This window comes from Anopheles merus, chromosome 2L (genome assembly GCF_017562075.2).
Source record: "Anopheles merus strain MAF chromosome 2L, AmerM5.1, whole genome shotgun sequence".
Taxonomy (NCBI): domain Eukaryota; kingdom Metazoa; phylum Arthropoda; class Insecta; order Diptera; family Culicidae; genus Anopheles; species Anopheles merus.
In genome coordinates, this window is record NC_054083.1 from 34,430,037 (window position 1) to 34,443,324 (window position 13,288).

Genomic DNA, 13,288 nt, shown 5'->3' on the forward strand with positions numbered 1-13,288 from the left:
GCTATTTTCAGTTTCTTAAGACAGTTCTGAATTTTTAATATATGATAAAATACTACCTTAAGCAAGGTAGGAAATGCTATGAATACACAGGATTTTTAAGAATTTCTCATAATTTTGGGAGACTTATTTATCTCTTTCTTGCGGGAAATGTCACCTCGGAAATTACTGAATTGGAATTCTCCAAACAGGGTGCTATAGAGTTCAATCCAGGAAGCAGGAGTGCACCTACGGCTCCGATCCTACTCCGACTATTGTTAGTCCGATTCTGACTTCTGCAACATCGGAACCACCGATTCGAGCTAAGATAAACGTGTGGCTGCAATAAACAATTCATTGAAACGAGCATCCTTAGTATGAATGATGAATTTATCAATTTAGTTATTATTAGTTGATGCAATTTAGTTGATGAAATAGTCTACACTTGGCATCTTCGATCGATTAACACTAGGTAAATAATAAGCATTCAAAACGTATCTAAATTGCTGTGCATTCCGATTTGAACCGCTCCTAAAAGTTATTGATCAGAAAATGGCTGGAATTAAAACCAATTTGCAGTATGATTTAAATTTGATTATAGACCCGATAGCATGATAGAAAACTATTGGAAAAATGTATTCATAATTTATATAATGTAGACGATATTTAGGTTTGTTCAGCACTATTATAACAAGCGGTGATGTTGAAATCAATTTTCATAAGAAAAAAAAAACCTATTTACAATTCCACACTGCTCAATAGCATACTTTAAACCGTTTATTTTCCCAAAATAAAATAAATACAACCATTTATACAAGCATTGCAACAAGATCCAATCAGAAACATTCCAAAATCTCATGGAAATGTTTATTGTAGTAGTAACTTTGAGCGCTCTATTAAAATAGGACATAGTGCGGTACTTTACCCAATATGTTAAGCATGCGTCCTTGCCGCACACCGAAGAAAGCAAAACAATGCGTGTTTGCTGACGCATCCGCTAAATACTTTACACCGCACCTCGGGAAAGCTTGCACATTATCACGCATCACACCGGAATGTGTGTTTGCTGTCACCTTTTTCTCGTACCTGGTTCGGAGAAAGACGGTTTAATGGTTTCGCACACACACATACTTCAACGCTACACCGCAAAACAACGCCATCAAATCAGATTTATTGCCATTTTCATCGCCAGGTGATGAGAAATAATGCACAACACACCGTTTTTCCCCCAGATATTGATCTTCACAGAACAAACAAACCGAAAACCCACCCACCCAAAACAAAATGCATCTCGCACGGGAGGCAAAAGGAAAAACCTCATTCACCGGGAGAGGAGAGTTGGAAATCGTTAAACTTTCCATCGTCAGCAAAGTTGTTTTTCCCCGCTTGTTTTGGCAGCCTCTCCCTCTCTCACTCCTCGGGTTGCACCGCCCAACCATACGTTGATGGCTTAAAGCAGGTTCGACCGAGCAGCGCCATTTCCACCACACCCGTCGAAGTCCGTGTCATAAAATCCATCGCACACAGGCCGGGCCACAGCAAGGAAGCAAGTGCGAACAGAGCGCACCAGCGGGCCCCTCATGAATATTATTACACAAATTAAGGCTTTTTATTTCGAGATTTTTACGCTGCACCATTAACGGTCTGCGGCAAACCGTTCAGAGATGTACACTGTCAATGGGGATGGGAGGTAAATGGTATGCTCCTCCTTTGGTAAATGGTATGCTCCTCCTCCCTGGTAAGCGAAACGAGCGAATCGAGCATTGCGTTAAGCGTCTTTAAACATGTGTAACCACCATCGCCAACAAACCACCCACCCACTACGCTTAAGGGTTTGACATTTAGAGTAATTGTGGTGAATGTCAACTAGCGTGTTTTGGCATGAACATGTTTCGGTGACAATTTTATTAACTTTCCACGTTGAAAGGAGCATAACATAGCGTGTGGGTGTGTAGGAGTGGCGGGCAGAATGGGCGAAAAGGGTTTATCGTCCTCTTATCCCCGTACCTTTGTGAGGGGGGTGGGGGGGGGGGGGGTTGGCCGGTTTTTTGTAGCATTAAAGCGGCCAACGCCGACACTGACTTAAAGCAAATCGGCATATTACAATTGTGAAACTACTGACTGGAGAAAAAACAGACAAAATTAAATGAAACGTATTCGTGTATTTTTAAATGGATAAGTAAAATATGTAACAATTTTGTTAAAATGTTCTATAAGAGGTAATAGTCGGACAAAAATAATTAAAACCAAACAATTTAAAAGCTATAGCACAACAACCAATCATGTAAATGTACAGATTAAACTACAGAACTAGAATAAAAAAAGGTCTACAGAACTACAGAACTACAGAAGGTTGAAAGACGAATAAAAGACGAAAGGTTAATCCACGGAAAACCAGCATGACCTTTCCCGTTTACATTGCTTTTCTTGCAAACGCTCAACAATCCTAATCCGCTCGCAGCAACTCGTAGAGTATCCCGTAGAAACGTTCTCCATCAGCTAAAGGTTATCATACAAACAACAACGGATAATCCCGCGCGCACTGTTTATTTTCTTCGCTGCAAACCCCTTTCGCAACACCTAAAATATGCTACCAACGCTCACTCCATCTGTTTTTCCACGCTTGCTTTTCCGCAAAGGATAAATTCAAATTAGTCAACCAGCATTCCGCGCGCAGCAACTACCTGCCAAATCCGGCGGCCGCTGTCGTCGTTAAGCGACAGCTTGAAATGTTAATTAGTTTGCATCTCTCTATCCCCTTTCGCCCCGCTATTAAAAGCAGGAGGACAGTAAGCACGCGACCACTTATTCTTTTCTTTTCGCCGCGGTATTGGAGCGAGATGTTACCCCTTCAGGTTAAAGGTAAGCCCCGAGACTATATTGATCAAACCCCGTTCGCCCCCCGCAAACGGGCACGTTAAGCGCCAAGGACCCTGCTGTCAAGGGCGTTCGGGCGCGTAAAAATTGTCCAAATACCACTAATAGATTTCATTAAAAACTTACCCCAGCATTCGCCGCACACACGCCGGTGCCGTGCCGTGGTAACGAACGTTGAAATGCTTCGTGGATCAGCACCGCGGTGGTCCACCCACGGCGTCCACAGCGACATCTTTTTCATTCGCTGCTAATGAAGCAATCATAGAGCTTGACGTCGCCTGCTGGAGAGAGGACCGAGGAAAGCGAGTTGTAAACGATGTGCGAAAGCGCGTTCCGCACGCTTTACAATCCACCCCACTTACCCGGTTTGCGCCTTGGTGCCTTGTCCACGCGATGACATTCCTTTCTTATTGAGTTTCTTTTCCCGTTTTTTGCGTTTGGTATGAAAAGGATGAATCGTGCTGCTCTCTCTCACCCACCGGGGCAAGTTTGCGTGACAGAGCTGCAAAACAGAGGGCATAAATTGAGCACGATCAGAACCTCGTTCGTATGACATGAGCTTTTCATTATTTTAGTTTTAGGTAGGTAAAAACGGAAACCATTTTCTGGTTGGACAGGATTAAAAATTAATCACAAATCGAAAAACTTCTTCCCCCAGACCAAAAGTATGCCAAAGGGTGGCAAACTTTTCACACAATTAAAACGGCCAAACTAATCAAAGAAACTGTAGCCCATCAGGTGGAGCTGGAATGACACACCGGGCCGCGTGCAAACAGCAGCTTGATTGTTTGTTAGTTTTGATTCAATTATCGGAACGAGCGGGTCAAACAATTCAATCGTGCGCGTGCAACACACGCACACACAAAACATACAGCAAAAGAGACAAAAAAATCCACTTTACCACAAAAAAGTTTACTGCTAATTGGTATGGATATTTCGTTGGCCATTTCATAATTCAATTAATACGCATCGGTATGATAGGCGACGGAAATAATATCCACAAAAAAAAACACTCTCACACAATACCTCATAAACCAATCAATCGGTTCGTCCGAGTATTACAGGCACGTACTGTCCGCATTACTAGTGCTGCTCCTCGACCGCAGAATAACCCCGGGAAGCTGGAGCTGTGTTTTTATTTTCCTCTCGAAAGGACATTTTCGACCCCTTCCCTCCTGTATCCCATTTTCACTTGTCAAACAAACAAAAAATACAGCCGGGCCTAGGCCGTGGTAATTCATTTAGCGGCGCAGTACAAATAAAGTGGAATTTAATTAAACACAATTAACTCCGCAAGCACGCACGCACGCATTAAAACGCTTCCACACTGAGCAGCCTCCCGCAGCAATTTCCCGTTCCCTCACCAGCAACAATAACAACAACGTAAAAAGGGACAGACACCACACACACGCAACCATATCTTTCTATATGCGCGACATTAGGTGTCGAGACTGAGGTGCGTCTCTTTTTTTTTCGTCGGGACGATTAAATCGTCCCACCTAATGCCGACTCATTACCCGGCGGTCCTTTACGAGGGTGGTGAGGTGATAATGCAATTTTCTCGGTACTTCTTGATGGTACTTCACTTTCGCACGCGCCACACAGTTGGGGAAGATTTGCAAGCGTTCACACGGCGGCCACACTCGTCGACTTGCTTGTGCCTGTGGTGGTAGGATGGGAAATTCGTTTGCCGTCTCATCGTAATGAGTTTAGAGGTATGCCAGCCAGCAGGGCGGAAGATGCTTTTAGGCGTTTGTAACTGCAACTAAGCACATTAATTATTACAAAAACAAATCAACAGCAACTGGAAGCGCTTTACAGGGTTTTCCTGGGGTTTTCATAGTTGTGGGACACTTCCTTGACTCTTTGTTATTGGAAGTGAAATTCATTTGTTCAAAATTGGACTCTATGGCACCCTTTTTGAACAGGCTCCTTCAAAATTCTTACTGGATTTGTCACACAAGGGTGCTATAGAGTTCAATTCCCATTACATTAGGTTCATTTCAAGTAAGAAAAAGTCAAAAAAATGTCCCACAGTTGTGAGAACTCTTGGAAAACCCTGTAAGGACGTCACGTGTGTATAAAATGCCTTTTACTAAGAAAAAAATCCATTCGTTAATATTTACTAACTTTAACATTCGCTCCGAACGAAACAAAACAATCATTTATTTGTTGTCCTGACGTCATCGTAACAACGCTCCGCTCGAATAGTCCGCTTTCCCAATCAGACTACCTCCACTGGGAAATCACGGTCAAAAAAAGAAAGAAAAAACAATTGCAATGAGCCGACAATTGTGCCGACAATCGTAATTGACTCTTCCACGAACTCATTAACGGCCGGCCAGAAGTACTCCGGTCAACTTTCTCGTGCCTTCCAAAATCAATTTGCAGAAATATTCGTCACACACTTTCGAGGCGTGTCGAAAAACAAGAACAATTTTCTGCACACAGCCTCCACATAGCGCAGGAGAGAGAGAGTGTGTGTGTGAAGTCAACTGTGATGCGACGAACTTTTATGCAAATACGATTAAATTGTTTCTCCCAAAATACACACACACATACAAACAAACAAACATCCCGCGCACGAGCTGCCCATCAAAGCCGCTTGGACAACGTCCGTGTCCGTGAACGGGAACAGACAACCGTGTAACACGTCGAACAAATACGCACAAATAAGCAACAACGGAAAAAAACTCCCGACTTTGCCACTTCATCGCCACCCCAAAATGCTGATGGGTGGGCGTAAAAAATATGCCAAAGAGAACAATAAATTTCACAGCACGCCAAAATGCCGTCTCCGCAGCATCATTTGCCGCCGGACGATCGTTCTACTGCATAGCGCTGCTACGCTATGCGCCTTCAATATTCGTCATTTTAAGGCCCAATGCGGCGTCCGCAGGAAAAGCACACACACAATCATCCACACTCGACTGCCGTCGCGAAACAAAGTATGTCGTGGGAGGGAGGAGGATATCATTTTACGCACCACCTCGTAGGTACCGTCTCCAAATAAATTAAGAGATTTTCCTTGGTCCGCTTCCGCGTGCGCGCGCGCTTCTAAAACGAGAAGGAGAGATTTGGAAAATAAAAAGTATGAGTCGTAAAAGAAAAGCGTACAAAAAAGCGAAAGCTACGACACTTTGCAGGACACAGCAGATAGGCCGAGGGCACCATCGCCATCGCCAAACCAAACCGAAAGGACAATAAACTTGTGCAGCATAAATTAGCGTACCGGCAGGGGGTGAGAGGCAAGTACCGTGCCATCTCGAGCCAGTTTGGACCAAAGTGATGGGGTGTCGGCCACGGTCGTTGTTACGGTTTGCTTTATGATGTCACCTTCAGGTGGTTCCTTCCATTATCAAGTGCGGTCTCACTCGCTCACTCCTGCGTATTTGAGCATCTCCTGAGCAGGGTCTCCTCCCCGCGTCAGTGCGTTGCTGCGTTACTGTTAATTGGAAATTTTATTTATCGGTCTCAGAGAGCTGCGTATAAATTACTAATCCTGCTGACTTTTGCTCCCGCCCGCCAGCAGGAGACTGGAGTGGCGGGTGTATGGACAGATTCCCACCAACCAAAGAAGTTCCGACAGCGTTGCGTTTGCCTATTTCATCGAAAGTTTCCAATTAAAAGGAACAGGTTATGGTGGCACCAGCGTACCAAAACTTTTCCCCCTTCTCTCTCTTTCTATCCCTCTCTTTCTCTTTGAACCGTGTTATTGAAATTGGGAAAATTTATTCAAAGCTTCTGGTACTCCACTTCGGTGTACAGTCGATTTTGGGGATTAGGGCCCGATGTTGATGTTCCTCGTAAGTTTTGTGTGTGTGTGTGTGTGTGTGAACGAAGAAACATAAATTGTTACGTGCCGCTCTTTGTGTGCAAAGTTAAAACACTTTTCACACACAAAAAGCCACCCTCCCACCCAAGCCCGGGACGCTTTATCGTGCGGCGGAAGCGGCACCGAAAGCTTATTCGGCATTATGGCGTATCTAAAACAATATACAATTGCCCCCCGTGGTAACCTGGAATGAATCCTGCATTAAGCTGCCCCCACTCCTCCTGACTTGCCGTTTAATGAATAATTTAACAAGAAAATTAACAATAAAAAACCACTCGCGAGAGACAAGGAGCTGCCTGGTCGCCAAAACCACAGCATAAAACTCTTGTCACCACGCCGTCTTAAAGCGCCAATAGCAGGTGGTGGCCGTCGTCTGCAGGGGGCAAATCTTCGTTGCACAAACTTTACAATTTTAAGTGAGAAAATAAAATTTTGTCCCTGCCAGGCTGCTTTCGAATTGAATTGCAGAGCTTTGCATAATTGTTCCGTGTCCGGTTGGCTGTTTTTTTTTTTGCACTCATCCAGTCCCTCTTTTCCCCTCTCTTTGTGTGTGTGTGTGTGTTTTAATGCAATATCTGCGTATTGCAAAATACAAAAAAAAGCTTCCGGGAACTGACATTCTGCTGCTCTTCCGCATGGATGGGCAAGTAGTGTGTGGGCAAAGCTAAAAGTATCTTGATGGGATTTTCATTCCGGCATTAGGTTTTTTCCGCCCACCCTATCCCTATCATTCCCCATCACAACACCACCGCCAGATTCTTTTTTTTAAATTTGCGCTTTTCCATCCACCGAGTACCAGGGAACAATTGTAAAAGTCGGCACCAAACTGAACTGGGTCAGATCTTACGGAAGACAAACTTTCAATCTTTCTTAAGTTGACTTCCGAGAGAGCGCTGCGGCCGGGTTTCATGTTTTTTTTTTTTGTTCCTTTGCTAATCAACTCCAACACGAACGGGTGGCCGTCTTGTATCGGCGCGTTGTTTCGCGGCACAGATTTTTCCCCTTCTTTTCCATCGTCATCCTTTAGGAGATTTTCCTCCTTTTCCATGCCAAGTTCTTGTGAGTCGGCAGGGGCCATTATCCGGAAGTTTAGTGTCGGCTGCAAAAAAAGAAGGAAGAAGTGCATCGCTTCCGCACCGCGAGAGAGTACCAGACCGATGACACCCCCGAAGGCTCTCCCCCTACCGTTTTCTCAGCTCAGTGTCAAAGTTTTAATCACGATGGTTTTTGGCCCGGGGGTTTAGTGATGCCCGGCCCGTGCCCCTGTTATTAATGTGGCCGCGTACTCTCCTGGCACTGCTGGCACTGAAATTTGTCAGTATCGCTCACTAAAAAAATAGTTGGCTGCCCTCCGTGCCTGGGCTCGGGTTCTAAGCGAAGGCACAACTCAAGTTGTCCATCGTGAGCTTGTGCAAAACGTGCACAAAAGTTGTCGGGCAGCGGGTTCTTTTTTTTTTTTTTTGTTGCACAATCTTGGTACGATAAATTTCCGACGTTCCAACCACCGCACTCTCCCGCACAGGGATATCGCGAAAAGTACCGGGTGCTAAGGAAATAAATAGTTTTACATAATCTTATTCTTCCCGTTTTACGAGCGGTGAAGCTGCTCGGCGGGCACTGCTGAGAGAGGGGGCACTGGTGGTGCTCGGCGCTGGCTGGAGATTTGCCAGATTTTGGAGCCAGAATACTTCAACGGATGGGCAGCTCCAAGAAGAGGAAGCACTATTCAAATTAAAAGTCGGTTACGAGCAAAAGGCACCAAGCGGAAGGAGGCGATTGAGCTCGGCAAACATCTTGAAATGCATTGACGGGGTGTTTGGAGGTGTTTCCACCCTTTTAAAATTGTATAAATTTGTCCACTTACGAGCCAGCAAGCATTTCGGGCCTGTTTTGCCAACAACCGTCATCCGCCGCCAAACAGTTGACAGGCCGGAACTCAGAGCTCATCCTGTTTCTAATAGGGGGCAGTAGTCCTTCCATGACCGAGCATCCTTCCGAGGACAAACTTCCACTGGAAATCATCTGCAGCCAGCTTCAATTCATTCCCTGCAAATAGAATGTAGATTAAATGGAACCTGTCAGAAAGTGATGCTACTGGTGCTCGTCCCCCACACACCGTCGGGCGGCCGTTCGTTATCTGTTGCGGTTTTGCCGAAGGGAAACTCCCAAAAACTATCCACAAAACCTAACCTCAAGCAGAAAACAGCAAATCATCAACCGAACAGACACACACACACATACACGCACACGTGATGTGATAAACTTCAAAAGCCAACTTCCGGTGTGGCGTGAGGTCAACGTGGCTGATCAGCTTAGCAGGTGGGGAGGCTCAAATCCGTACCAAACGTGCCGAAAACACTCGGCGGGGACACATAGTTTTGCAATTATGCACTGTGTTCGTTTTGCCGCTGGTGGCTAACAATTTCCACTCTGAAAAGCAGAAACTGTTAGCTACCACCAACAACAGCGGTGCAACAGCGCAACTTCCAGGCAAGCGCCAGCTGCAAAACGTTTTTTGCGTTGTGTCTCCATCCAAACAAACATGGGACCCCCACTTTCTAAATCTATCCAAAAAAAAGCGAATTTTCCAACTGTTTCCTGTGTCCGGGTGTGTGTGTTTTGTAGTGCAGCAAAGCGACTGCCGGATTAGTTTATATTTACGACATACTCACGAGGATTGGTGTCCACTCGAGCGGGACAGGAGAAAAAAAAGGAAGTACTTGGTGCACTCCTGTGCACACGTGTTACACTGGCTGGCTGGCTGGCGAGAATGGACACAATTTTTCATCGTCCTGCACTACTGCGCACTTCCGCGTGGCGGGAGAAGTTTTTCCAACCCCATTTTTACCAGCACAGGTACGTTGTTTTGTAGCTAACCTCTTCCCCGCTAAAAACCCGGACGACCAAACACGGTACCCCAGGGCATAGTGGAAAGTGCACCACTCATCGTGCATTGGCTTCAAAGCTGACCGAGCTTTTCCATTACGGTTGGATTTTCCGCGAACCCGCGCGCGCGCCCTTAATTAACGACTATCATAAGCCAATGTCATGGCGGCCCACTCCCGGTGGGGCCAGATGGTGGCAAGTGCTGCTGCTGTTGATCGTTGCTTGCTGTCAAAACAAACGATCAGCAGAGAAATTAGTTTGCTTGCGATGTAATGCCACCATTTGACTATTTTGCTATTTAATCCTTATTTTACTCGTTCTTTGCTTACCAGGTGAAGAAGAAAAAGTGCTAAAAATTACATTTTGCAGAGTTATTTAATGCAAACACTTCGCTAAGCTGCGGACACGCTGCGGACTTACTGTGCCTGCTTCAACTGCTCTCCTCCTGTCAGTGGTTACTACTTTTTCATCGTTTTCTTCAAAACCATATTGCCTTCCCGTTGCCAGCGTTACCAGGCGCATCCTTTTTCCACTTTCGACGCGTACGCGTGGCAAAAAGTCACTTTTGTGGCAAACAAAACAAAAAACCCTCCCAATTTCCCAACCGGAACCTTTTATGTACTTAAAAACAAACCGAGCAGGGACAGGGAACCAAACAACTAAGCCTTTCGCCTGCCGGACCTGCCGGACCACTACTTCGAGCAGCGTTTCCGTGTTAAAACCACGCGCACCCACCACGCAAATAGGTGATTTGATAATTTTGCCTTTCACCGAAACTGGGGTTTGGGGCGCCTCTCCACCAGAAAGCACCGCCATAGTTCCATTATTTCATCTGCTTTCGAGAACCGGAGTGGCCGAGTGGTTTGTGAGAAGAACAAGGAGAAAAAAGCAACACTCCTTCAAGCGTACAATTATTGTGGGAAAATTATTGGCTCCTTAGTATTCATGCACTGTCCTCGGGAACGGTAGCGAGCGAGAAATTCCTGTGTCTACTGCAGCACCGAAGCCAGCAAACCCATTAATCCTCTTACCGTTTTCCAACGGGGTAGAGGGTACGTGTGGACGTACTGCTGGAAGATGCTGTTTCTTTTTCTGTTCGTCCCCATGTTACCTGCTACCTTTTCTTAGCCTTTTTTTTCTCTCTCTCTTTTCTCTTTTCAAGGAAAACTCTTCAACGGGAAGCACTCCGTGACGGTAATTACGACCACCGAAACGGAACCGAGGCTAAAGTGTCCTCCTGCGTGAAGGTAGTGCACAATTTCGGTTTGCCGCCGGTGTAGCTGGACAGATATTATGGACACACCAAAGTGTGTAACAACCCTTTTCCCTGTTTGCGATGTTTCTGCCATGGTGGAGGAGCTTATGAAGACGCCGGGAGAATGTAGCAGTAGTCCGGCTTCACAGCAAAAGCACGCGAAAGGGACAATCGCAGAGAAGAGCAGGGTAATATAAGTAACATTTCGGCATACTTTGCAACGTCCCCGGAAACTGGTTCTTTTACAAGGGGGAAAAGTGAACGTGTAAGCCCTTAGCTTACTTTGAAGGCAACAGCGAAGGGGATTTCCTTCCTCTGTTCCCGTTTTGTGCCAAGTTACAAAGCTCATTCCTTGTCGGTTAATAGCCGCAGCAAGGCCACAGGGCGTCATTTTTGTGGTCGGCTTTACACTGCCGGATTTTGCCGGTGATTAAATGATATGGACTTATAATGTACTATTCCGTGTTGTATGGATACCCGTTACTGATAATGTTGACAGCGGACACACGCTTACATTAATGCTAAGGACACACCTGATACGATATCGTCCATGATCGTTTACAAGGGACTAAGCACGTATGCCAAAACTCGGATCAAAACAACTCGGAAAATCACCGCATCAAAGTTAAGCCTTCCGGGTGGTACAGCCGGAGCTGCTGCTGCTGCTGCTGCTGTGAACACGATCGCCACAAACATTTTGGGGTTTTATCGCACGGTTCCACCGTGTTGTGGTGCCTTTATCATACCAACTTAGAGGTTTCACATCGCGCTCTAATGTTCTGTGCCGTGCACGTGTTCTGGGAGGCGGAGGGTCAAAGTTGGCGCACTTGCAAACATAAATACTGGACCCGTTGGCCCGTATGGTGCCCTTTTATCGCTCCACCGGTGCAGTATTTACGTGGCGATTGATAAACCGCGCCACCCGGATGGCCAGTTTGACGGAGCAGCCCTACGGGAGGGATCGTAGGTCATGCGCCGAGCAAATGCATCATCCGGCCCGTTACAGCTATCGCCCTGCGGTGGTGGTGTAATAACGATGCTACATCCCCCTTGCACACTCACTCTGGTGACTAATTACGGGCGACATTAATCAATGGGGGCAAGGGAAAGCTGAGTGCATTTACAAGTAGCCTGAACCCGTGCGGATGATACACTAATCAATAACGATGTAATTTATGCGCACGTAAACAATCGGTGCAATTGTTTTGTCTCATCACACAACATACAAAAGTACAGGCCATTTTGTCGCGTTGCAGCTATTAGGTGCGTTAAAGCATAATGGCGCAACGCAACGGTTGCTGCGTTTATTGAGTAACTCCAAAGGGAAAGTTAGGAAGATAGGAATTCAACTACAAGACTATCGCACCGGCACACTAATCCTCCGTCGGCTGAACGCGGTACGTCTCCATCGCCTCCAAACTGGGCGCAAAGTTCTCCAGGTGAAGCTTCCGGTGATGGGTCCAATCCAGGCGCACCTGCCTCCAGCGGAGTTTATGATACGCCAGCAGCTTACTGCGATCGTTCAGCTAAAAACGCGCAACATTTACGACGACATAAGGACAAGGCACAAACATTGAGCGCGCGGCATACTTACAATTTCCTGGGGCAACGGCGCTTCCTTGCGCTGGAACGGTACCACCACCGGGTACGGCGTCATGTTCGATCGCGGCAAGGAACTCTCCAATTTCGGCCGCATGGCAATGGACGGACGGACCGGTCTGGCAGCGGCGCCGTTCGTACCGAGCAGCGGACCGGGGGTGGCCGCACGTCCACTCCTACCATCCCGAAACCAGCCCCGAAGCAGATAGTAGTGCGATTGGTTCCGTTCCACCACCTCCAAGGTGACGTTTTGCCCGAACAGAGAAAACGCTGCATGCTGGTGCGCGCCGTCCTGCGCTGACGCTATCCCTAACCGTGCCAGAAGCGGCTCGATGTCGGATGCCAGCTGGTGTGCTTTGTATTTCTTGAGTGGAGGCATGGTTGAAGTACGATAATGCAAGTTGAACTGAAAACGCAACACTATGCACAAGCGGCGGTACGATTTAACATGCGCAGCGCGCAATTCAGCGTGAAATGGCGAAGGCTACTCCGTGCCGAACTGAACTGAAAATGTTCGCTTGACACCAGGCGTGGGTTTTTGACGTAAATAAATCGCTCCATCTCGCTCACTTTCTCCACCCGGTTATGACGGTGGGTTAAGCACTGGGAAGTTTTGAGTTGCGCAGATTCCAATTGGAAAAATGATGCATTGGGATCAATTTGATACTAAAGCTTGTTTGAGTTGCATAAACAATGCATATTTTGTGCATTTTCTGTAGTTTTTACTGTCAGCAGTAGGATTTGATAGGCATTTGACCAAATTAATTGCTGATCCGTTTTGCAGAAACTATTACCAACATTGAACCCAGTGGTGTAAATTGGAAATAATTCTGTTGATTTCAAACATGTTTAATATAACC

At 46.3% G+C, this 13,288-nt stretch overlaps 1 protein-coding gene across 1 annotated transcript; it reads right to left on the bottom strand.

The window, feature by feature from the left end:
- Window positions 1–12,067: 12,067 nt before the first annotated feature.
- Window positions 12,068–12,941, bottom strand: LOC121593077. Its single transcript, XM_041915130.1, has 2 exons — window positions 12,424–12,941; window positions 12,068–12,355 (listed from the first exon to the last, which is right to left on the bottom strand). Exons 1-2 carry the CDS (start codon window positions 12,805–12,807, stop codon window positions 12,203–12,205), a joined length of 537 nt encoding a protein of 178 aa, XP_041771064.1. The 5' UTR covers window positions 12,808–12,941; the 3' UTR covers window positions 12,068–12,202.
- Between the last annotated feature and the right edge of the window lie 347 nt (window positions 12,942–13,288).

Coding starts and splice junctions, on each gene's coding strand:
- LOC121593077 (XM_041915130.1), bottom strand. CDS start 12,807: ATGCCTCCACTCAAGAAATACAAAGCACACCAGCTGGCATCCGACATC. Junction 12,356..12,423: donor CGCCGTTGCCCCAGGAAATT/GTAAGTATGCCG, acceptor GCGCGTTTTTAG/CTGAACGATCGCAGTAAGCT.